The following is a 27,067-nucleotide window of genomic DNA, read 5'->3' as shown; positions in this document are numbered from 1 at the left end:
CCATGGGCAGGAGGAGGTTCAACCACAAAGCTTCGGAAATGTCACTTCAGTCCAATTCATGTGAGAAGGTAAGAAAGTTAATTTCACAGTGTCTGCACAAGGTCTGGCCAAACAGGCCCCACACAGTTTAGCATGCTATAATTACTGAAATAAGGAACAGGAACAAAAAGAAAACAGCACATTTAAAATGCCTGGGACCATGTGTCAAGCTGGGGGTTAGTTATCTGTCTTCAAAGCAGATTTAGTTGTGCCAAGAATATTGACCCTTTGAAGATTCAAATGCCAACCTACTCTCAGTGGTGACAGGCAGAATAAAAAGCTATTATTTCAATCTCTGTAAGACAAAGTGTGTCCATAAATGCATAATCTGAACCCTGACCTTCAACATCTTTAGCCCCCATGACATCAGCAATGCCTCCAAAGAAAACCCCTTAGTCTATCAAGAATATTTATCACCCAACAGAAGCTATTAAGAACCACCACTACATACAGTGTAGTCCCTCATTTGCAAAGTTCATATCCTGCTTCAGAGGTCTGGTTTTTTTCTATAAGGTAAAGTATTTATAATACTGCATCTCCTAGCAGTGTCAAAGTAAAGCTCAGAGCAACAAAAGTCATTGTTTCCACACTATTTTTAAGCTGGTTTGCAGCCTGTATGTAAAAAGGGCATTTCAACAAGAATGGATTGCTCCTTGGTTGCTAGCACTGTCATTTCCCTCCCTTTCATAATCACCAATCTTGTCCTCACCCTTGCTCTCCTCCATGTTAAACCTCCCCTTCATCTCTCTCTCCCTTCCAGTTTGTTAAAACACAGAAATCTACACTTTTTCTTCTTCTCCTCATCAATATCTGGGGTTACCCCACAGTGAGTTTGCTGTAAGTATCCCGTTTCCCTTCTCAAGATCACCGTTTGGAGAGGAAAATCTCTGGCCTCCCTTGTCTGTCCCCTTCTGTTGTGGCTCCTTTACATCAAGAATGCAAACACGAGCTCTGGAGATAAGATCACATATGGATCAGAGAGCTCCTTGTTCCTAGGAATGAACCTTTATCGAGTGTCTGCAGTTTTATCTTTAATGGATCATTTTACAGGACAACAGATGATGGAATTCAGTATCTTTAACCAGCAGTGTCAATGATTTCAAATAATGACATTTTTATTGAAATACACACAGGGAGAAAGATAAACACAGAGACTGGGGAGTATCTGCTCAAAAAGCCGTAATAAGGAGTAAATAGGTAATGACAGAACAAGATTACAACCACACAAACACACCAAATCAACCTGTCTTCTAAAGCTCGGAGAAAAATGAGCTCTGCAGACAGCTGCTCAGATACAGTCCTCTGGGAACCAGCACAGGAAGAAAATCAGGACAAAACCTGCTCAGAAAGGGCCCGGGTAACAATAAGCATTCTCAGCACTTACACCACAGGGCCTATTTCACTCGATAAGATCTCTTTTCCATGCACGTAGCTGCCTAATTATCAACCCCATTGCCAAGCACAATATGAAGAAATGGCAAACAATTCTGCTGCTAACAGAAGAGTAAGCAAGACAAGAAACTTCCTCCTTCCCTTAAGAAACTAAAGCTTGTGCAGTTGCAGACTCTCCACTTGTTATCCAGTAAGGATGGGCAGAATATCTCAGGTCACTCTGGAGCTGGAATCAAATCTTATGAACTGGCTGTTGGAAGATCAGAGTCAAACCTAGCTTGTGCCAAACACACATTGCTAAGAGACTCTTTAACCCTTAAAGTTGCCATGAGCAAGAAATAGTATTAAAGAGGCATTAGTTTCAAGTGACATCAGACAACAGCTTTTTTAAATTCTAATTTTAAATCAGTATGAATTTTCAAGAGGTACATCTAAACTGGTAACTACAAGAATTGCACAAAACAACTAAGCAATTGGCTACGTTCACAGTGTTTTACTAACCCAAAACTCAATGAATACAAAACCGACGTTTTTCTAGAACTCAAATGCAATTTTTCAATACTATTTTAAAACAGAGAGTTTAACATGAACAACCATCTGCTCTTGGAAAGACTGTCAATGTACCAGTCCAGTTAGCTTCACAGCAACAAATGCCAGGCACAAAGCACAAAATTACAAATCACACTGGAGTGACTCTTCCACACATACAAAATAAACCCATAGTCTGATTCTGCATGCAGTGAATGAGGGGGTATTTTACTAAGAAAAGGTGTTTTGGGAAAAACATTGTGAAATGATTTATTCATTCAGTTTGGCCAAGAAGATAATTAGTATACGATTCAACAGAGATGAATGACTACAATATCCATCCCCTTGCCATTCTCCATCTTTTGTTTTGAAGAACCTGTTCAAATCAGATTTATTTCCCAAAACTGGCAATCAGATTATTAATTACTGGTTGCTTTTTGTAGCAGATACTGTACAAATATTAAAAAAGCAAACATATGCCTCAAAGACCTTGTATTCTAAAAAAAAAAAAAAAACCCAAACCCTTATTGCAACTCAAGAAACAAGGAGAAAAAAGGTAATCAGGGGAGATACCACAGATGTTCCTATCTTGTAACCAACTGGCCTGTGAGAGCTGCCTGCTTTACTGGGCAAAGGCACACGTACACTCCTGCTCACCGCTTTTGGAAAAAAAATACAGATAATTGCCTACAGCAGAACAAACAAAAAGAATCTGCTCACTAGTAACAAAAGATATTTTTGGATTAGGAAACCCCTTGTGCTAGAAGTGCAATGCCTCTACACACACACTCTTCTCTTTTCTGAGGGGGAAAAAAAAAAAAATTCCAAAGGTTTCATGCTCCTCACCCATCAAGCTGCATTGTTTCAAACTACAGCTACTACTTTGAAGCTAGTGCCTATGCTCTTGTCAGCATCGAAGCTGGAAGTGTTATAGCTAAAATTTGATTAAGATCAGTGACACAGTTTGTAAAGTTTCCTTTATTTCTTCTACTTGATCCCCTCTGTCATGTTGATTAGCCAGTTAGAAATGAAGTGGATAGAAACCCATCATATATATTACTTAGAACACTAACTAGTTAACAATTGCACAGCACTCGGACAAGGCAGAGCATTATTTAAGTGCTGTCATTACTACAGGCTTCTGCTGTTTTGAACTACACTTGTACTGCACTTGGCATCACCCAATGTCAATTTTCTCTGCTGAGTAAAGAAAAAAATCCCCGCTGATTTCTGCCAACGTGTTAACAAAACATGAATAAAGACAAAGCTCTGCAGTACCACTGTTGGTTCCTTCTGGTCTTTCCAACCTCAGCTTTCAATGCCATGCCAAACCAGAATTTGCAAGCTCTTTCTCCCACAGGGCCCAAGTCAGATCAGGCTGAAAGAGTTACATGAAGCATGGAAGCACATCTCCCTCCCATCTTGTCTCAGTGGCAGAGTGCACTGTTCAAAAGCCTCAGTTATTAAAACCAATCTGTGATCCTGTCAGACTTCCATAGATCTTCATTTCAAATCAGGCCTGAGCTTTGAGCAGACACTTTCAAAATGCAAGAATGAGTTGCAGCAAGAGCCTTCTTGGATCAAAGACATGCTTCTCTCAATCCAGACTGGGACTACTGAGCTGTGATGAATTATTAGTGCTGGCGGAAACAGCAGTACATGTATTAAACACTGTGTCAGTGGAGTAGGAGCCCACCTGAAGACACTGCTGTAAAAATGAGGATGTGAGCACAGATCAGCGTTACCACCTTCCAAGATCATTATGGAAAGGTACAAAGACAAACCACAGACTGGAAGGGTCTCTGCTTTGCTAGGTTAGGTACAACAACTCACAGATGAACTCCAACCTCTAAGAGTTTATAATTTCAACAAAATAAATAAACAGTCCCAGTAAAGATGGATGTAAGATGAAGAGACTGAAAACTCAAATGGCACTAACATCACATCTTCTTCAGTGGATTTAGACAAAAATAAGAAAGAGGAAGAGGACTTTGGTGGGGGAAGCACACATACAGCACATTGCTGAGTGAAAGGAGAGGGAGATCAAATGGGTACAAGCAGTCAGCTTAGCTGGCTGAGGTCATTTCTTCCTCTGACAGAGCAACAGTCCCTCCTCGGACAAGCTGCATAGCTGATGCCATCAGTCCACGAGTCTGGATTGATCTTCATGGCATTTTCTCTCAAAGTTAGATGAAGGTGAATGAAGAAAGGCAATACACAAGTCCGACCTCCCTAGAATATCATGCCTTCTCTGCATCAGAAAAATTATCTTTTAATAATCTGTCTGCAACAGCATAATAAAACACAACAAAAATCTAAGTCTATTAAAAAGAAAAATCTCCACTGTTCCAATTGCAGGCACCTGATTGGGAAGATAATCCACATAACACAAGTTAGAGCACATAACTCTTAATATAGTTTGGTTTGATGACTTAACCACATTAAAACCACCCCAGTCGCCCAAGATTCAGTCTCTGTACGATACGTCAATCCCTCAGATTTTTAAAGCAGATGATCAGCTAGCATCCTTCCCTTCCTAATGAGATTGACATCATCCTTCACCCACAGCACCACCTCCAGGACAAACAGTACCCCTCAGACCTGAGTGAGGAGAGCCTGGAGGAAGGCTCATTTAAATATCAGTAGTATAGTGGGGTTTGTATTGATTAACTAATGACTGCGGTATATGAAGCTTGAAAGGCTGTATTAATAACTCACTGCTGCACTGCTCTCATTTATCAGTGAATTACAGGGGAATGCAACTCTGCATCTCAATATACCGCTCCTTCCACACATCTCGGAGCAAATCAACATCACATGGATTCTCAATGCAGAAAGCCTGTTCCAAAGCAGCTTTCACCTAACAGTTTTGGAAGAGGTAGGAGAGTGAAAAGCTGTTCTGTCTGGCCATACTTTATCTCACTTTCCTTTTATTTCTTTTAATGAATATCGCTGTTCCTTCTTCTATCCCTTTTATCAACAGAAAAGGGTCTTGCTTTGCCAAATCCGCTTGAGAGCAAATGGTGGTGCAGTTAACCTATAAATCAACCATCACCGTAAATTCTATTCTTTCTCCATCCAAAACTGCAGAGCTGTAAAACAGATTACATGGGATAGCAGAGGCAGGAAGGAAATTTGTGAGCTGCAAGGAGCCCATCACAGCCAAATGGCCTTCCCCTGCCCCTCCTTTCTCCCCCACTCCACCCCAAAAGCCTATAAATCTCTGCTATCAGGAGGGGAACACACAAACAGCAAATGTGCACACACACTGAAGAGCAAGGCAACCTTACGCACTTCACTGATACAGACCCTGGAGATCAAGGGAGAAAAGACCACAGAATCTTCTTTTGAATTTCCTAACGCCAAGAAATAGGGAAAGTAAAACTCTGGAAAAAAAATTCTCTGTATGGAGCAAAATGAAAAGTCATAGTGTAACAAATTCAGAGTCCTCAGTGTCCTCAAGGGCGAAATGCATATGTGATTCCAGCTAATCTAACTTTAAGAAACTCACAGGATCTCCAGGGTGCAAAGGTTTCCAAGATCCCAATAATCAAGGCTTATAATCACATCTGATCAATTCAGCAATTCAACCACCTTGTGCAACGGCCCCCTAAGGGAGTGTAATAGTTAGAAGGCAATAAATGATGCAAGGGACAAGTGCCCTTCCCCCCTGCTGCCATACAATTCAGTATCAAACATTAAACCCAGCTGCTTTAAATGAGATTACATCAAGCTCACAACAAACTGCAACATATGTGAGAGTGTGTTAAAGCAGAGGGATGGTGCAGAATACCACATGGGGAAAATGGGGATAAGGACCCAGCGTCCTGCACTGAAAATGAAGAAAGAGAGAAGCTGGAAGAGTTAAGCTCCATGAATCTATTAGGTCATTTTCCTTCTTCAAGACAGTTTTCGAGGGATTAACATTTTTTGTCCTGGGGGGAGGATAGGACAAGAGTTCTGACTAAGACAGCTGCAGCGCTCCCTAAGACAGCAATGAAAAATAAAATCAGCGGTGAGATCCTCAGCTCTTGCATATCTGCAGCTGCTTTAGTTTATGCTTTTAGCCAAGAATAAAGAGGGCTCCTTTTACAATCCTCTCCCAGGGGAACAATCACTTCTTGCTTTAAATCTCCCCATCATAACACTGCTAGAAAATATGACGTTTCCTTATTGATAGTGGCATCCCTAACAGATACTACAAATTTATTAAATTGTTGATGTTAAAAGCAAGTCCTCCCATGGACTTGTTTACCTCAATTCCTACAGAGAGATTTACCCTACACAAGGAACCTTGCTAGACACCTGGAGGAAAGAAAGCAAAAATTCTAAAATACTTTAACCAACAAAGTCTTTGGGTATCTCTATGTATTTTCAAGTAAGCAGTCTTAAGACTTTTACAAGACAGAATTCCAGAAATGTTTTTTTTTTTTAAAATGTAATTGTATCTGTGGTCACTGCTTTCAACTAATCATTCTATTTTAAAATTCCTTTGGTAATTTGTCCTTAATTCCACATAAACTGCTGTTCTGGCATAAAGTGTACTTTGTGATATCAAAGTCAAACAGATTAGCCATGATCCACTTTCAGCAAGGGAATGTTTTGGAGAGGAGACCATATAACTTAAAAGCTAAAGCTGGCTCCCTATTTTAATTAGAGTGGATTAAACATTCATCACGATAAGGAAACAGGGACATTTTATAAAATCAATTACTGTCCTCAGTGTCACTCTGGTTTAACACCTGCAGTTTCCAAGAGAGAGAATAGAGTGTAACATCCCATTAGTACTTACAGAAGGTATATCAAATAGTTACTATACAGCAAGATCAGTCACAAAAATATCTGAGAAAAATAACCTTATTACCTGTCAGGTGTTACAGTGTTGACAAAACAAGATAGAGACATTACATCTCCAAAGTGCATCCATCAAATTCACATTACTAAGATTTAAAGTTTCCTTCAGCACTTCCCTACCAGAGGAAGCCCTCGAGGTAGGTATTGCACGATTTTATAGAGAAGAAACGAAGTGATGGTAGAGTTTAAAAATATAGTTTTAAAATTGCAAGGGCTGAGATGCATACGTTCCTCAATAAAATGCCATAATAACCATGAAGTATGAGGCTTGGCATTCAGTTTTGTTGCTTCTGCATTATAAAAATCAGTCTTCTGTTAGCATCGTTTGACAATATGCTCTATTTTAGATCTTAGCATATGAATGTATAAGGTAATTATACATAATATATATAATTGATACAGTAAAAACTCCTACCACAAGGGGTTTAATATAGGGCTGCAAAATGAAATACATTCAAACTTTTGAAAAACCTGAAGACAGACTATGAAAAGGTTGTAATTAAGCTACTAACGGGAGAAGGACATTTTATTGTAATTTGAGAAACAAGCAAGCAAGAGACTCAATCCAGCAGCTCCCTGCCTGAGAAGCTTAACACGAAGTTACACAACAGCTCCCAATTCCAGGTAGGTTTGGTGGGAAGTGCCCACACCTTCCATGCTACCTCTTCAGCCTGCCAGACTGATTTTCCAGTTAAAAACAGCAGCAGCGTGACTCCAATGCAGACCAGATGCACACACCTGAGAAACAGTGCATCAGAAAAGATGATCATCTTCAATGAGGCAAGTATATCCCAGAAGGGGCAGCATGGGTACCTTTGCAGCAGCAATCATTATGGCTAAAGACACGTAACGCTGCTCATTCTTCTTGGTTTTACAAGACAGAATTTAAGAAATAAATGCACTGCAATCTACAGGCATAGATAAATCACTTAATGAGACTGGAAGCAGAGAAAAGCTGTGTTCCATTACCCCTTTCCTCTCCCTCATCACTGGATGACCCGTTACTGCTCAAGTACTTCACTTAGCGGCTGAACAATTTTTTAACCCACGTCACCAGTGACACAACTCTGAGTAGACAACTCATATTGCTGCAGCCTGTTCTACTCCACTTAGGGAAAGAAACAGTACAAGAAAGTCTTGGCAGCAGGACTTCTCTGCAGTGACAGAGACACACATTAATCAAGGAGTTGTATGACCAAGCAGATGCTCATTAGGTTGTACAAAGAAGCCATCTTCAGTTGTTGAGCCACAGACTTTAACTCTCACCCCAACAGTACCCAAAGCACCTGTTTTGTAAGAAGTATAACCCAAAATTCCAGAGACAGAAATGAAAGACACATATGAAATAATACTTCAGTAACTACCTTCCCCGACCCGAGAGAGATTATTTTCTCAGCTTATCCGTGTCCACTGAGGTGGCTTCTCATAGTCTGAGCATCTCATCCAGACCTCCCTGAGAATGTACTTCACCTCTTCCACAGCAAATAAACATAGAGATTTCTTGTAGAACCCACTTGAATGAGATCTGGGAGGCAACCTCAATCAGCTTAATTCCTTTCTCACCTTGCTCTCACAAGGAAACAGAGCTGGTGGCTTCTCACCACTCCTACGTGCTACCCTGCAAAGCAGGGCTTTAGTTGCACAGCCTGGATTAAAGTAGCCCGAGATAATTTATGAGGGACATGAAGAAAGAGTTATGGTTTTTAACAGACAATTTTGAAGCAGAATACTATCAATATACAGAGTCCTTGGTTTCACCATATAAATATCTCTGACAGCCAAACAATAACTCTGCCTCTTATTTTAGAGCTCAACCCCAAACTGGTAGACTTCGTAACTCTCCACACTCCTGCTGTTCCCCGAGGTGCTTCTAAGATGATCACTGTCAGAGTCAAAGAGTCTATAAAAAGGATGAAGGAAGCTGGGAAATTTCCACAGAGGTAGTGCCAGAAAAACAGAACTAACATTTTAGCCATCTTTGAGTAAAGCCACACTGCACCACTGGAAGTTCATCACTGAAGTCCAAGAGCTCCCCCAGCTGAGCTCTGGGATGACTGCAGCCACAACCAGAAGATGGGTGATTGCTCAGGTACCTGGAAAGTTCCAGGTCTGCTCAAAGGGGTATTCATTCAGATTTACTCCTCAGAAGCCAATGCTTGCTCACAGAAGAGCTTGAGAACTCATTAACAGAAGCTGTCATAGTGAAGAACAAGGAAGAAATGACTTGGGCAAGTGGCATACTCTTGCCTTATGCTTAAGGCAACATCAGGGAGGCCTGCCAAACCAGCAGTGGCATCCTGTCACAATACATCTAGTTTTGTGTTACACACTGTCATCTATATAAGAAATCTCAGTTGAACGGGAAAACGTTTTGCCCAAAACATGGTCTGTCCTCAAAATCCTCACTTTCCCCCAATGACGTAATGTTTATAAAACTAGTTACTATAAAAGAACTATATAAACACAGAATGGCTGCATAAAAATCCTCCCCTCCTTTTTAAGTGGGGTAAAAGTAAAGGATTTTAAAAAAAAAAACCAAAAACCAAACAACAAACAAACAACAACAAACCAACCAAAAACCAGCCAGGTGCAGAGCATGTTCCTGCTTTGATCTGAGCTCCTTTAGAAGAGGATTTTATGATTTCTCCTCTCTATTCCAATTATAAGCAGCAGTGACTGAACTCTTCAACAACTGAAACCCCTCTTAGGGGAACATTAGGTGTTCCCCAGCATCTCCCCAAAATCCTCAGCAGCCTAGACAGAAATAAGAGCTATCAAGAACTTTGAAGATCCAATATTTGCCAATACAATTTTCCATCTACAATTTCCAGTTCTTCTTGATTCTTACCCCTTCATACAAACACGCCACACGAAGGTGTTTCAAGTTTTACTGTTTGGAAGGTTTTTTTGTTCATCTCTCTACTATGTGATCCATAGTTCCCACAGAAACAACAGCAAACATAAGGACATCAGGAAAAAACACTGTTTAGTAAAAATGAGGCAACGGCTTCATGCAGTGAGTTTATCATCCTTACAATATACTAGGTATGTGGATCTCCACATATTGTATCTACAGTACTCAAAACAAAAAACCCCTCAAAACCCCACCACCCCCAACAGAAAAAAAAACAAAAACAAACAAACAAAAAACACCCAAAAAACCCCCACCAAACCACAAAACCAAAACTAAACAGCAGCATAAAGTTCCTAAAATGCATACAAGATGATAAACATTTTAGGCTGGGCTACAAATACTTAATGTATACCTCATTTCACATCTGTTCTCTAACTTTTGCTCACAACGTCAGTTTGGGGAACAGCTGTTATTTTCATGCTGTAACCAGCTTCTCTTTTCAAGGTAACCTGTTCTTATTTCTGTTTTTTGAAAGTGATAACTCTCTACTCTGGGCTCAGAACAAAACGCAAGCAGAAGGCAGATGAGGCAGAACTGATTAACAGGCAGGCATGAAAGGAGCAGCAAGAGCCAGCCACGATCGCATGACCCTAACGCGAACCTCGGGGCAGTTGCTCGTACAACTCCTAGGAGCAGCCAACTCTCGTGTGCCGACGGGCTGAAACCACCACACTGAGGGACACCGGCTGTGCCTGCAGTCACTGCGCTGCCTGGGCGCAGGAGAGGAAGAGCTTCTCCTGTGTGCTGGTGGCACCATCTACTGGAGATGGGGACCGAATAAAAGTGGGTTTGATGAACTGCTTCTGAAGAATAAAACTGACAGTATCTAAAATGAGAGCATGTCACATTTCTTTCCTAATCCAGAGATATGTTTCTTGAGATCAAGCTTGTTTAACAGAGGTATCACAAGAGATTCTGCAAAATCCTTGTGCATCTGCCTGAAAGAGGGAGACCAAGAATCAGGTATGCTGGGGAAACCGATTTTCTGACGTGTTGGAAAGATGTTTAAAATTCACATTAAGACTACAGATGAACATTACAGATTCAGCCCATCCTTCCACTCCTTTTCAAGACTGTAAAAGAACACTATATCCATTCATTACAGCCTCTTTGCTGTAGTAGCTTTTATATGCCCACAGGCACTAACAGCCTGGAGATACTTGGTGTCACCGGGGACTCATATTGCAGAGAGATGGGAGGATCTTGTCTGCCACTAACAGAGCACAATGACAGGAGCTTCACAGTGACATTTAAGCTCTAATTTGCACGCAAATGTCAATATTTATTAGTCACATCAAGATCTTAAGCAAAGCTCTTCTGGGTTGCTAAGCTTCTGTGGTTATACTTTTAAATAAGAGGCTTGAGGAAAGAAGAATACCACCTCTTGGTAACTTATTCCAGCTAGGTTCTTAATTTCATCCCTACCTATTGATTGGTTTTGTGGAAAGTTATTTCCAACCACTCTATGCATCAACAGTGTTGAAAAATGCTTATTGTTATTCTAAGAATTTACCATGAAAAAGTAACCTTTTGACATACCTTGTCCCTGGAGTTGTAAGCATAGTTAAATATGTAAATAATGGAAAGTTTAAAGCAACAGATGTTTCCTGCCTACAGCACAATGCAAGAACAACAGTCTTTGACTACTAAAGTGCATCTGAAGCATCCACACATTCCCATCACCATTTACTCTTCTACATTAGTTTCCAAAGAGCCCCAGGTGCTGAAATCTGTTTTTACTTGTGATGTCAACAAGTCTCCCTAATTCTGTTTGTTACTTTTCCAGAAAGTCAGGAATTAGGCCTCTGAGCAAGTCAGCACATAAGAGAGCAAAATTCCTTTGAAATGTGGAGTAGGAAGGAGAGGAGGTAAAAAAAAAAAAAAAAAGGGGAAGTGAGAAATTAAGTAAACCTGACAGAATTAGGTAGACCTGAAGAAAAGGATATTGCAGTGATCTCTAAGTGAGGGTAAAGGTATGTTAGTACTCTATCACTTACCAGGATTTTGGCTCCCCAAAATGCAAGTAGTTGATACTGTAGAGATCCATGTCCTCTGTATGCCAAGCAAATGTTGTCTTCCACATCCCAAAGTAGAGGTAGGGAGTGTTTACACCTTCTATAATAATGCCACACTCATGTTCCACCATGTCTAAGAGGGTGTTCAGATTGCCAATATTCCATTCTTCCACGTCCTGTAATTCAGAAGAAATGTTTTGTACTGGAACATATCAGGACTTGCTATAGCAGTGTAATAGCCCACAGCTTCTTTTCAGTGCCTTAAAATGTGGCTATCCTAGTGTTATCTACATTAATTTAATTCCACCTGCTTCCACAAAGCTTACTTTTAATGTTCATCAATAACCATGAAAAGGATGAATTACCACTACTTTGTGGCAAAGGGATTGATTACTCACTTCTCACTGAATGTGTTCTCTGAAGAGGCACTTGTGCTACCTGACACCCTACCATTAAGTAACTGTTCCACTAATAAACACAAGATAAACTAAGGGTAAAATACACCTCTCTCAATGACATATTGCACCCAGATGTTCTTTACCCGATGAACATGTATCAGCTGATGAGAAACACTAGACTGTAATGTGGCCAAAGTGGCAGAGGCCTCTACATCAGCTCAATGCTTCAGATAAACAGGGCAGACAGTTTTGTTGTTACCACTATTTGAACAGAAAGAACAGTAAGTTGTTCTAAATCTGACAGCTGGTTTCCTCTACTTCGACATGAAACAGAGAAGTCACATAAACTGGTACAAATGTTTAACCTTGAGATTGATATTCTGAGAAGTAATACAATCTCCAAAAGGGAACGAAGAGTCTCCTTCACACCCCTTCTCGCCAGCGTACTTCATACGCATGCAAGTAACTGATAGGTACAGGAGCAAGCCCAGCTTCACGGCTGGAGTAACTGCGAGACAGTGAAACTCAAGCTGCTCAATCCTGCAACTTTCTAAACCAATCTGAAAAAAAGACCAGGGGCAGGGGAACAAGGGCTGAAGGAAGGAAGCAGCTGAAAAGTGAGATGATGCAGAGGGAGAATGTTTTTCTTAACTCTCACACCTCAATGCTTGCAGCAACATCAGTAACTGGACAGCAGGAAATGTTCTTTAGGTGCAGCTGGTAATTCAGTTGGTTAATTTCTGCTTATAGGAACTTGAAGGAAACAGTGTATATTCAGTGCACTACCTCTCCTAAAGCTTGAATTTGTGCCTGGTTATGTCACCTTCCCTGATCATACCGTGGATAAGAATGTGATACTCTCACCAAAGCACCAAATGCTATGGATAACTTTGATGTCCATGGCTGTGAAGGCCTCAGATATCTAAGTTTATTCCAACTAATTCCATCTTAAACCATACTGATAATAAAAAGATAGTTTTTACATTAGCATTCAGTTTACACAGCAGACAGACAACGCTCAAAAAAAAAAAAAAGCCACTTTCCACTCAAAAGAAAACTACAAAGGAAGGGCTTTAAATTAGCTGCCTAAACCGAGTAAGATAAGCAACCTTTATCATTTACAGCAGAAGAAACCACAAGAGAATTACTTTAAGCACAGGATGCAATTTCAACAAGGAAAAGCAACAATTTGAACTGTAAAATAAATTAGCACACAGGTGCATTGTATCCTAATATAGTTGCCTACAAAGAAAAAAAATCCAAATGCAAATATTTTAGTTGTATTAAGAATCAAAAGAAGTATTTCTGATGAAGCACCCAATTCCTTGAAATGCTGCTTTTTATGGCTCTCTAAGGTGCTTTAGCAGAAATATTTTTTTTATTCCCTTAAAAAAAAAAAAGCGCAAACAAAAAAAAACCCCAACCCCTAGCATGATAGAGATCAGGATCTGTAGCTTACTTCTAATTCACCTATATACCATCACATATATCTGGGCATATCATTATGATGCCAGCTGAATTTTGTCTACCAACCTCTTCTGCAAGCCATCTACAATTCTTGGCCACATGCTTTGTAAGAACTCATTTTTTAAAATCACTTTTTTCTTCATTTTTCTAGTAAAACTAAGCTTTTCACAGCTTCCATTGTCGCTATGATCCTAAATCTCTGGGGAAAGTGGGAAGTTTATTTTTCTTTCATTACAAAAGTGTGACTAAAGATATTTGCCTTTTTTTTTTTTTTTAAGATCACTAAATCAAATAAATTCTGAAATACTGTTCCTTGGGAAAAGAGCAATAAGGAAGTCAGTGTCCATGTGTAAAATAAATAAAAGAGGAGCATTTCACTTACTGCATCGTACAGTGAGCCACTAATATCAGCTCCATAAATTGGTGAGACAAATGTGAGATTCTTCCAGTACTTGCGCTCCAGGTCTTCAAAATCTTGATGGCGTGGAGTACAATACCTGATAAGAACATGGGAAATGTAAGGATGTAAGAAGTCCTAAGGAACACTCACCACAGACAGATAAATGACTGAAAAGAAACACACATTTCTAAGTAGGCACACTCAGAAGGTTACTGAAGGTGCATTTCATTTTTAATTCTACTCAGATTAGTATAATTTACTGCTTTTCAAATCTTTCTACAAAACCTCTCAGTGCATACTAACAAAGGATGTGCACTTATGTGAGGCACCAGATCCCCCATCTAAGGATGCACAAGATGAAATTATTACACAGGGAGCCGAAGGCAGGTAAAGCACTCGTGTATATGCTGTACTACCAGTACTTCTAAACTGATTGCATGATGTCTGTAATGCTCGAGCTAAAACCCACGGTACTCCCAGAGCTCTGGGAAAGCAACTGGAAAAAGGATGCAACTGCAGCTTGGATCACTTGGCGTGTCCCAGCTAACTGAAGTGCTCCGCAGTGTTCCCCGTCACTTCAGAAGACTCTCGTGTTATTAGCTCAGGCACTCCAAAGTACTTGTATTTCTGCCTCGGCAACAGAACATGTTTTCCAGAACAACCATTAATATACCAAGAGCTCTTCTTTGAGTCCCAAGACATTCTTTTCAGGCAGATTCTTAGCCAAATACTGACTTCGAAGAATCTTTCAACACCAGCTCCCAGAAAAGGATCTAAGATACAGCAAAAGCCACCAAGTTACAAACTTGTTTGAGATTCTGGATGTAAGCTTTTAAGAAAAAGCTGTTTCTTCAAAAACACTTCCTATTTAACAAGGCTGCACCTTCTTTTCAGCTTGTTTCTAGAAAGAAAAGCTTCTGCACAAGCCCCCCATTCACAATGTAAGCATCACTTCACACCAACATACTTCTCACTGTTAGCCAGACGCCGGTATTCTCCCACAGTCATAGGCTTCTTCTGTATATTATACTGGGTGAATAACCCCGACTGTCCGGTGACCACTTGCTGAATAGGAGCTGGGATAACCATGTCATCTATGTCATCATAGGTTTTTCGAGGTTTCCATTCCTTAGGAGGAATCACCTAGAATTGGGGGAAAAAAAAACAAACCAATAAAACATTTCACGCTCACAACAGGCAAACGCAACTTGTACTGAAGAAAAAACGGTTGAAGTGGAAGGTATTTTGTCCTGCTGCTGCAGGTTATCAGATAACAGCAGCATCTCAGATAACCAGGACATATGACAAGACACCTGCTCTGCATCTGCTGGAGCAGAGGACTAGCTGACATGGTCAGAGGGCTGATCGCCGGCCTGCTCGCGGTCCCACCGGAACAGTGGCACAGAAGATGGCCAACGATGATAAAAGATATCCAGTTAGACATCAAGTACATGCACTGCATGCCAGAGGGACTGCACATGCTTTCCCTCCAGCATGGCATTCCTCTCACCTACCATTCCACAAAGCTGCATGAAGGTTCCAGCAGCTTTATCAGCATGTTGCATCTCAAAGTCCATAACTTTTTATAGCAGTCTACACAACTATTCCATCCAGAAGATCACTCACACTCCAGCCTGCTTGAGGGGGTGGATTTTGTTTAGTTGTTTGTTTGTTAACTAGGAAGGCTCAAAATCCTATTGCATTACTGCTGTTGATGTTTCTGTATTTGTAGGTGACACGCTGGGGACCAACTCCATAAATGAAAAGGAATAAGGGGTAGAGAAGAACAAAAGAAAACCATGGGGAATGTGTCCAGAACTCTTTCCTCACTCTTGGAAGCTGCGCAAAAAAACTACTGCAAAGCAGTGCTGAATCTGTAAGAAAAAGCTGTAATTTTCAGCAGAAGAGCTGCCAACAATTTTAGGCTCAAGATCAGAGAACAATCAGTAGGACATTCAGCGGGCACATGGAATGAAATAAAAAAATCTCTGCAATCTAATTTGGTGTAAGGATTAACCAAAAAAAGTTACAGGAACTGGAGAACAAGTTACTGATTTTTGTGGACATGGGTCCTCCAGGATATGATGAGTTCTACTTCCATTACAAGGCTCTATTGCAGCTGCAGTTCAGAGACACACAAAAATTAATGTGAAATGCTCAGATTTAGTCCTACAAGTACAGTAATTTCTGTACATCATCTGGAATTCACCCACAACCTTTATTAAAATAATCTACCTTAGTGAACTCATGGAATGTAATTACTAATACACTTGAGTGGACAAGGAAACGTTTCACAGAGAGCTTTTTATCAATACCCAGCTCGATTTAGAACTGTAATAGAAACAGTAATTGACCTATGTTTTAGAAGAAATAAGAATTATTTCATGCCTAACAGCGCTGTGCTTTATTAAGTTCTACTAAATACCATACGTACCAACTACCTTGTCAGAACAAATGATCTCCCTCAGCCTGTGGTGCAACATGACACAGCCACAGAAATACTCTTTCTAATCAGTTAGTCCTGATTTTTCCAAGGAGTTGCATGTCAAGTACTGGAACTTGGAAGACTCACATGAGTTCTCATAATCGGTTTCAGTGTAAAAATATGGATGGGAAGGAAGCAGAAAGATGTTTTAGAGCTGAAGAACTGCTTCCTAAAGGTCAAAAGGGCTTTCAGGTGTTCTGGGAATCACATACAGGACACATTTACTGGTCTGGATTCATGTCAGCCTAAGGTGGTAGCCAAGAACACAGAAAAGACAAGAGTAAAAAGTCTGCCCCTATTCACACAGATGTGATTTAGGCCTTCTCCCCCATCAAAACCTAAGGAGACTTCAAAAGCCTGATCCTTTACTCCGCACTCTGGGGAAGCTGAAAATCTCATTGCTCCAGCCCTTAAGGACCACGGCTACCACTGTCTGTATCCTCAGCAATCCTTAACCCATCTCTGCAAGGGCTGGGAATGTCCAGTTAGGGATCAGAAAAAGACATCCTAGAAATAAACACTTCTTCCACTCTTACAAAAGGCCCGTAACTCCTCTGCCTTTCCTCTCTCGGTAAACCGAAACAGAGATTTTTCAAATTTTCAAAAACACACTCTGCTTGATGGCATGAAAGCAAACTGCTTCCAAGTGACATAACTTCAGAGACACCTTACACAAAGCGGAGCCTCGGGAAGGCAGCCTTCAGGAAGCTTTCAAGTACCTAAGCTAGGGCAACTCACCTTAGCAAGCCCTGCTCGGTGAGCTCCCTGCGATTCCATGTAAGCAATGTATTTCCCAAAGTCCCGAAACTCCTCAAGGGTAGGACGAAAGGTCATGATCTTACAGCCAGGGTTCTGCGGACTTGGGTTTTCCGACCCCATCCTTCTAGGCTGGCGGCAGTTCCTGAAGAGGGGAAACAAAAAAGGGAAAAAGAAAGAAGAGAAGAAAAAAAATACGGGTTAAAAACCTTTGTTTTCTTTCTACTTGCTTTAATGAATTTCACAGAAAGGCATGGATATATTTTTCATTTCTTTCCCCTATTCCCCCAATAAAGTATTTGTGTAAGTACTGTCCCCTAACACAGATATGAAGAGCTTCTGCCCAAAAATCCACTTACTCTATTTGTTAGCAGGGCCCTAAGATGGGTCAAGTATCAGGGGAACTCCTGATACCGGTATCATCTGAGAGATCAGACAGGGCCTAAATATAGATCATAGACTTAGCATCGCCCCCCCCCCATTCATCACATGAAGTTGTGTCCATCAGCATGGCAGCCACGAACCACAAACTTCTCACCACCTTCAGCATCTATTCCGTGTGTGCGTGGAGCTGGCTGCCCCTCAGATTCCACCAGAACGCTTTATCCTTTTCTATATATAAAGAAACAACAGTTTTGGCCAATGGATTAGCTGCCATTTCTTGGGGTTTTTTTCATGTGCTAGGGGCTATATTAAAAAAATCATATAATTAGTTTCTTAAAACGTAGCTTCATTACATTTTGATTGTATTTGTAATGTACATAGACAAAGTGTCAAGCCAATTCTTAAAAGAAATTTAGATGCACAACTTCAAAGCATCTTTCAATGTGAAAAATCAAAATTGCTCAGTTTACTTCAAAAGTTACAGAGGGGAGAAAAAAAAAAAAATCAGGATGAAGCCACAGTTTTGAAGATGGACCTTTGTAAGATTATTCTGGAAACTTATGAGGCAAGTAAATGTTTTTATGGCATTTCAGTTGCAAAGACAACTATGAAAATACTCTCCACGTCAGAAAAGCAGCTACAGCACATACAATACAGCCAAGCTATCACGAGAGGGCAGTACGGGGCTTTTAAGGAATAAAAGGTGCAGCAGCACTATCAACTGTGACTTTAAATCACAAGCAAAGCATGTTTAAATTTAAATTGATTTCCAACTAGCCAAGAAGTATTCCAGATGCTACTGAAAGTATTCTTTGTGTCAGGAAAAACAAAACAGAGAAACAGTGCTATATCAGTGTTTTAATCAGTGAGCACAGCACAAAACTCACACTTCTCCAAAGAGGCAGCAGATACTCCCACTTGCCTCCTACAATTAAAAACAAAGTCACACAGAAATTTGGACAGACTCCACACCCAGCTTGCCCAGGGCTCCTAGAGCACCTTTACAATTTTAACTGGGTAAAACTTTTTTTTTTTTTTTTTTTTTTAAATTTCAAAGGTAAATGAACAGTTTTAACTTGAAATTTTAGGAAATAGAAAATTTTAGAATTTTGCGGAGTAACTTTTCTGTAAAATTTGTCTCAAAACCATGGTCTGCAAGTCTAAGCCCTTCCTCAGTGCAGTTTCATGGATAAAGTGGCAGCCTCTCACACACTTGTCCTGTCCTCTAGCATCTGCCTGCTGCCTCCTCAACCACAGCACTACTGCACCCCTAAATTAAAGGCAATGTCAGAAGAACCCTTCCACGCCAGGAGCCAGAGATGCAAGGCACGCTCCATAATAAAACCAAACTATAAAGCCCAATATTGCACAATAACCCAGAGCAAAACCAACTGAGGAAAAGAGATACCCCTTCACCCTGACAGCCGCATTTCCAGCAGAAATCGTTGCAGTCTTAAAACAAAATGCCCTTTAACCAACCTCTCTCATCTTCAGAGTGGCCCTGCCCAAAGAGATTTCCAACCGTGCCATACAGGAAAAAAAACTGCTGTGTTTCAGGGTCAGCATTTTAAGATAAGAAGAATAACTGATCCATACCCACAAGAACAATTTACTACACAGATATTTTGTAGAAATATAAAAATAGGAAACAGAATCTCCCATCCTGAGATGAACCATGGGAGTTGATAAGCTCTGGGCATCCATCTGAAAGAGGTTTCCTCCAAATTACTGAATAAAAATATTGTTCAGCAGAAAAATACAACTGATCCTGGTGACGAGCTGGAAGAAAAAGAAACGTGACTGTTGGAGAAGTGGGACAAAGCCAGAAACCATCCCCTAACTTTTATTCCAACGCAATCTTACTGAGAATACTTCTGCTATTTTTAAACCAGGTCTAGAAATGCCACGAAAGTTCACCCGAGCAGGAAGCACCAGGTCAGGCTCTGCAGCAGCACTGCACACCGGCTGATCGGGAGTATCTGGCTCGAGGAAAGGAACTTGAATTCCGTCCTGAGGAGGATCTGTGCCAGCACCATCTGCTCCAGGGATGCCTTCCCAGTATTTGCAGCTTTACCCACAACCAGGGGGAAAAAAAAAAAATAGTCAAAGACAGGTTTTATCCCATCTTTTCCTCAAGATCACCTCCAGCAATTCCATTTTTTTATTCAATGAACTGGGAGTGAATAGTCAAAATACACACTCCAACAATGCAGGGGAGGGGAGGAATCAAAAACTACTTCATGCAGAGCTTAATCAATTAATTAAAGGCTCTATCTGCCTCAATACAAGCAATGCTGCTCAGCACTCTGGAATTCATCTCCTCATTCTAAGGAACATCTTAACACCTGCCCGAGATAACACTTTCTGCAATGTATGTTCATCTAACTAAACTAATTAAGCTATTACCAAAAAAAAAAAAAAAAAATAGCCACAGAGGACTTGGGAAGGGAGAATCAATCAGTTGAACTACTTCGGTCAGAAAAGTGTCCAAAGCCCCTGCCTGTACATGCTTCCCCACACCAGCCCCAAGGAGCAAAAAAACACCCAAGCCACAGAGAAAGCTTTGGGAGAAAACAACTTCTTAAACTTACTTTGCACATGGCATCACTCGTGTATTTTGGATAAACAGTGACAGTATTTACTGTTACTGCCTTCTAGCTCCCGGTATCACGGAGGACAAGGGGCCAAGGCAACGGGACAAGCCCAGAGCTCCAAGGGGAGCCCAGCCACGTCCCAGCTTCCTTCTGGGACTTTCAGGAGACAGCCTCAATAAAACTGTGCTGTAATAAGCTCACCAGCATCAGTGAGGAAGATTTCACGGCAGAATCTGACTACTCGGAGAACACTGGAAGCATTTTTCATTCACAGCTCTGCCATGCAGCGGGGTGGATGGCGACGATGTGAACAAACTCTTCTCTCTTCACTATTAATACTGAAAAGGATGATTTTGCAGAAAGAGTCTAAGCCCCCTGTTAGTTCTTGAAAAGAAGTATTAAAGTATTTTTCTCAGCTGGGTGCGTTCTGTTTCTTTGTAAGAGAGCATAACAACCTGAAATATTATGAAAACCTTCTAATTTGCAACCACAGCAAGGAAACACTAAAACTTGTCTCCAGAGGGATGATCTCAGTGGACACAAAGAGCTGAGTTTTTAATTTCAGTGACTTTTACATGAGACTTTTTCCTCTAAAATGGATGTGAACCAAGACATTTTTGTGACTGAAATCCTACACCTGTTGATTGAAACCTTTGTATGGCAGAGAAAAAGCCCAAGAAACCCAGCCGAGATCAACGACTCGTGCTTGCTAAAGGACTTACAGAACTGGGAATCCTTCCTCCAGGGAAAGGCTTGGGACTTTCAAGTAGTTCCCCGCTGCTCCCCCACTACTGATCTCTGAGGAGTGGATAATGCCAATTCATTCTCCTCCACTTTTGAGTCGGGGGGGTAACTCTGACTAAAGGTAGCGAGACTAGTAGAGGAAACAAACCTGCCTTTAGGCACCAGCACTGGAGCTAAATACTGTACCTACACCCAGGGCACAGGGCTGCAAACGTAACACAAACCAGTCCTGCTGGTTTGCTGTAAACCCTCTGTTATCAATCACATAAAAACTCGGCTAAATTTATGACAGAGGACTCACTTTGTTTATACAGTAACACAAGAAGACCATCTCTTAATCTTGCTAAATAAACTTAATACACTCTCTGGGATTATCAGTTTCTTTGATAAACCAGAACACGTGTGCTTTCAGAGCCCTTGAAAGAAGGCACCAGGTCTAAAGGTAAACTTCTACCCAAGTGGTGTATGCCCTGCTACCATACACCTTACGCTGTATACAACTGGCAAAACCACTTTTGAACAACTTGCTGTCTCTCCAAAAGTGCAGTTTTCCACCATCAACCCCCAAAAAACCTCTTACTGGCTTTTTGCCAAAGGCCTTGAAACCACACAGCCAAAATACAAAAAAAAGATGAAGGAAAAGACCCTTGGGAACATATGCCTATAGCAAAAAAGAAGAAAGTAGGCGTCCAAAATCTGGTAGACAAAACCATAGCATGCAAGCCACAGGCAGTAAAAATAACTTTGTGAGAAGAAGATATATCGCATCCACAGCCACTCCACAAGATCTCACTTGGATTGTGTTGGAAAGGGCTGAAAAGACACACAAAAACATCCTCCTGAGCACACCCTGCAACCTGCTGCCAACTCAGAGCAGAAAATACACACATTAGCCTGATTGTACTGGTGGTGGGCACACGTGCTGGCACCGGCATCACACCCTGCTGAAGGAAAAAGAACCACAGCCATCAAATTTTCGTAGAATAAACAAAGTGCTGGCCACAATTTGAAACAAGAGGAAATTTCACAGCAGTACCAACTTGGATAGCTACTGAGCTCCCATCCATGGCCATTTGTTCTTCTCCTGTGCCAAATAAGATGATTTGTGGTGCCACAGTGCAAAACAATCAGAGAGCTGACTCTGGTTACATGGCTGTGCCTTAAAACAAGCATGTAGTCACAGGGGTAGGACTTTTGCAGCAACAGGGCAAAGGCACCATCTCAAACCACAGCCTCATCATGGGACAAAAAACACCAGAAGAGAGTTATAGGAAAAGTCTTAATGGATTAAAACTTTTCCTAGGAGGCACATGTATAACAAATTCTCCTCCAACAACAGTCTCTCTTCCCCAAACAGGAGAGCTTGTTAGCTCCTACAGAAACTAGAGTTTGTACACACTAAAAAAAAAAAATGGATTGAGGTTACTGGTGCTCTTCAGTCAAATTGCCCTTTTATTACAGGACACTGAGCCTACTAACTCTTAATCTAATCAATGCAGACAACAAACATCACTGCACTTGTAACACCAGTAAAACTGCTGTTAGCAGTTAAGAAAATTAAGTTCCACAGCTCATTACACTACGTAAGGACAGTGAATTATACACCCTTGCAGGAGACCATCTAAGGACAACACAGACCAAACCAAGGCAGGAAAGTGTAATAAGTCCCATATATTGAGGAAAAAAAGAGGAGATATAATGAGAAAATCTAAATGAGGCACATCTAAATAGCTTAGATAATTGAAGGCATAAAGATGTCGTTTCCAGCACAAAAATCATTAATATATAACAAATTATTCATTTCAATGCTGAAAACATAGCAGCTCAAGTCTTTGGGAAGAAATTCTGAGTGCATTCCCCTCCTGAGTGGAGGAAGCTGCTATCAGGCAAGCAATTTACTGTTTTAATACTTTAGAAAGATAAAGAAATGCACCGTATCTTAAGCAAGGTTTTTCAAATCATACAAACAAAATCTTAAAACCTCCCCTGCCCTACATTTTTCTTCATAACCCTCTGGATGTATCAGAGCACAAACAAAGCCTGGCAGCACTGTGTAACACAACAGGAAACTGAATATCAATGGCAATAAATTCTCTAATCTTGTTTCAACACCCAAATTGTTCAACCTTCTGTATTCCTGCCTTACCTGGCAATTTCCCTTGAAAACTCATGGCTATTGATGCAAATACATCTATCTACTAAACCTTCCCTGCCCTTTCAATAATAACTAGAAAAAGAGAAGTTGGACACATCCTAGGATTCCTCCTCCTAGGGCAGGCTGGACAGCATATTAAGATTTCCTCCTTACCTGGACACGGTTCCCACCAGCCACACAGCGTGCCTCATTTCACCATCACCGAGAAGCAAACTACTTTGCATCTACCATTGTGCCTTCTCCAGAAACTTCAAGAATGTTCAACACTGGAAATCCATCCTTACTTCATCACCTACCTCACCATGCCCTGGCTCTGCAGCTGCACCCATAGTTCCTCTTTCAAGTGAGACCTGCTGGTAGGACATCATTTGTTTAACTACTTCTACCAGTGCTTGGAAAACTGAAAACCTGAATAAAGGACTTAAACTCGGTCACTCATCTCATCATCCTCAATTAAACTGTCAATGGGTTGGTTTTAGGCCTATTCTCAGGGAGAGGAGGCCAAGTCAGGCACTGATAGAATGTGGGAAGAGGGAGAGCAATCTCCCTCCCCTTCAAGGAACACACAATGTTATCAGCAAAAACAAAAACATGCTGTCCAGAGTCAGACAACCAAGTAGCAACACAGGAAATCAGGATTCACAGACTCTTTGCAAGATTTTACCTCCCTCTGCTCTTTGCCAGAAGGGCTCCGAGAAATTCTTGGGGGGGAACTTCTGCCCTAGGAGCCACATCCCAGGCTGGGACCTGCAGCTGGGCTTGGGCTGCAGGCTCCTTCAGGATTCCAAAAGCTCACGGCCTGTGAATCTGCCCCAAGTCTATACTTCATTTTTTTTTATATATATATATATATACACACACACACACACTTCCTGGCACACTGGAAGTGAAAATGTTTAGTTTGAGGGGGAAAAAAAATAAAAAAAATCTGAGCCTCAACCAAAAATACTGTAAAGTTGAAAAATGAAACCAAAAAACTAAATACAGACTTTAAGTGTGCCTGAATGAACTTCATTCTGACCCAGTGTTTTTCAGGCACTTCCCCACACAGTAAGGTAAGAACCCTGTTCTTTAAAGAATTCTCTAAACTGAAAATTCTTGACTCATTATTTGACTACTAAGTACTGTGCACAAATATTAATGCAAACCTCATGTGTTTATTTGAAATGGGGGAGTTTTTTGATGAATTAGGCTGGAACATAGAGGGCAGATTCTTCTATTTCCATCTATTTTCTTTCTCAGTAAACCAACTAATTATACTCAAATTTACATCTAGATTCTCATGGATCAGACACTATCAAAAGTTTTTTACCAAAACAAGACAAACTTTTGCAAAACATCAAGACTGCATACAGAATTGGCAATTTTGTATTATTGGCTTTAGAGATGAGTTGTGTTTCGCAAGCACAGCACAGACAACTTTCCTTTCTTCCCTTTTATTCCCAAGAATCAGATTACAGCATTTAGACAAAGAGAGTGTAAATTCATAAATCTGCAGTTCGTTGTGGTGTTGCTCAGCCCAGTTTAAATGACTAAGATTACAGCAAGAATTTTAAACACCTTTTCCTCAAAATTATTTATATACTCAATTCATTATATTTTTAACCTCCAAATTGCTTTGAGTTTTATATATTCTTCATAAAGTCTAAGTAAACAGAGGAAAGATTTGAGAAAGTGGAACAGAGAGACAACGTTCCCACACAGGCACGGTGAGTACCCACCAGCCAAGCAGATGAAGATCTACAGTGCAGGGATTTGACAAATTAGAGTACCTTCTATTAAATTTTACACTCCACAAGGCCTCTCCAGAATTCCAGATTCTCCTGTACTTGAAATCAAGCAGCATATGTGGCTCATTAAAGTAAAATTAAATTTTCCCTGAAAACATCCTCTTAGCTATATATGTGTACAGTTACTCATTTCTTCAAACTGCAGCAAAATTTAGTCACAAACAGCATTTAAAAGCAGAAACAGTGTTTAGATTTAAGAGCAATAAATCTGTAAGAAATTAAAACAGTTCATTATTGCCCGAAGCAAGGTAGTCAACAGCCTTCTGTAATGTTTATTTCTGACTAAATTCAGAATCAGTACCCAACTGTCTCTCCCCTTAAATTCCCTGTTTTACTGAATATGCAAGATAAACTCATACTAAAACCACACAAATCAGCATACCGCTACTGAGACAGAATCTGTAACCAAGTAGCTTACGAATTTCAGTTTACTGCATGACACAACAGTTAATCTCTGCTGTCTTTTATTATCTCCACTATATTAACCGCAAGGCTATAAAAGTATTTTAAAAAAAAAAAAACTAAAAAGCATCTAACCTAGACTGGTTCTTTTCAGCAGCTTTACTGTGACTTTGGATCTTTGATGCCAAGTACACAAAATTATTTCGGGTTCACTTTGCTAGAATATGAAGAATAGCATTTAGGAGATCACCATTTCAAACTGGAAGACCACAGTGAAAGGAGAAACCTCCAGCCCCACGCCTGGAGCAACTGAGATATAAAAAAGTACCTATTTTTATGTATTCTGCTCAGTCTGAACAAGAATTCAAAGTCTCAACGCACAACACTTGGATTCAATGCAGCAGTGCTGCAAACCTTAAAATGTTGTAAAGTAACCCATAGTCTATTATTCTGATCAGAAACTGCATGCATTTCAGAAAACTTGATTACTGCATCGCTTTGTACAAAAAGTTAATTCCTATATCTGATTAATACCTTAATGAGGACTAATTCCCAACAGTCTTCCTTCAGCAAACCTGCCAGAACTACAAGCCTGCAGCAACGGTCTCAGTAACTCTGCTCAACTTCTCTAGGTTGCTTCAGATTTTTTTTTTTTAAGACAGAATTTCAACAAATTTGATTGTTGTAAGTGCTTTTGACTATTTTGCCGATGTAAAAATCGAACTCTTGGTTGCATTTTTTTTGCACAAGGTGCTTTAGGTCCTGCCTAGAGTGGGTGTGACACACTGACCCAGATTCCAGGCTTAAGAGCAGCTGCAATGCCAGAAAATCTACTGGGGAAGGGACTGAGCAAGAGGCAAAGCCAGCAGGAGGAAGGACAGGACCAAGAAGAGTAACACAGCTCCTACAGCTCCAGAAGTGCACTTCAGCAGGAACACCTATCCTCAGCTGCACCTGTAAATAACTTTAAATCCTCACGGTCACAGAGGGAATCCCACAGTCTTCTGGCTGGCATCTCAGTTCACATCCATTTCACACTTCTTAACCAAAACCGCAACTGAAAGGAGTGACAATTTAGAACCTAAATTAAAGCAAAACCTGGCAGAAAACCAAGCTAGTTTCACATTAGCTTCAAGGTAACATTAAACAATTTTTAATCTCTCCCAGCTCAATTTTCTCTAGTTCTTATCTCGGGAAGCTACAGCTCCAAACCTTAACACATACATCACAGCCAAAGCTGCATTGCTTGTTTTGCCAACACAGAACTGAGAACAAATATGGCAAACTTCATATAAACTTATCTACAAAAAAAAAAAAAAAAAAAAAAAATCAACACACCACACAACAAAAAACAAGAGGCTCACTAAAGTCCTCCCTACTACTCTGAATGAATACCAGAAATTGTACAAGAATATCAGAACACCTCAGGAAATCATCTTAACACACAACCAACTGCCAACATTGTCTTTTCAGGCCATATTCAACTACAGTATTTTTCTCAAATAGGTTTTAGGAAATGAAAGAACAATCCTGTATTTTCCAAGAAACTGGGAATTGTGGTTTTTTTCATGAGCCTTCTGGCACAGCAAAGAAAAAATAAAGCATTAAGTTACAGGTCATTTTTGCCATGACTGAGGCACACACAGACTAAATAAGGATGTTATACTACACAAAAACATTGCAAGAGAATACAAATGCATTCTCCCATGTCAGCAGCCATCCAGTAAGAAAATAACCGAGGAAATGCTTA

At 40.5% G+C, this 27,067-nt stretch overlaps 1 protein-coding gene across 3 annotated transcripts in view; it reads right to left on the bottom strand.

Moving 5' to 3' along the window:
* Positions 1-27,067, bottom strand: part of KDM4B (lysine demethylase 4B) — a 91,051-nt gene that overhangs the window by 60,370 nt on the left and 3,614 nt on the right. For all 3 annotated transcript variants that reach the window (XM_074927851.1, XM_074927852.1, XM_074927853.1), the window contains exons 2-5: positions 17,231-17,393; positions 14,975-15,150; positions 13,990-14,104; positions 11,725-11,918 (exon numbers count right to left, since the gene is read on the bottom strand). In XM_074927851.1, the coding sequence (XP_074783952.1) occupies positions 11,725-11,918; positions 13,990-14,104; positions 14,975-15,150; positions 17,231-17,371 (626 nt within the window). In that variant the 5' untranslated portion in view covers positions 17,372-17,393. The remainder of the gene's footprint in view (positions 1-11,724; positions 11,919-13,989; positions 14,105-14,974; positions 15,151-17,230; positions 17,394-27,067) is intronic.

The sequence above is a fragment of the Athene noctua genome, chromosome 27 (genome assembly GCF_965140245.1).
Source record: "Athene noctua chromosome 27, bAthNoc1.hap1.1, whole genome shotgun sequence".
NCBI lineage: Eukaryota > Metazoa > Chordata > Aves > Strigiformes > Strigidae > Athene > Athene noctua.
Note: the sequence above shows the minus strand (reverse complement) of the source record. Positions and strands in the feature narration are given on the sequence as shown.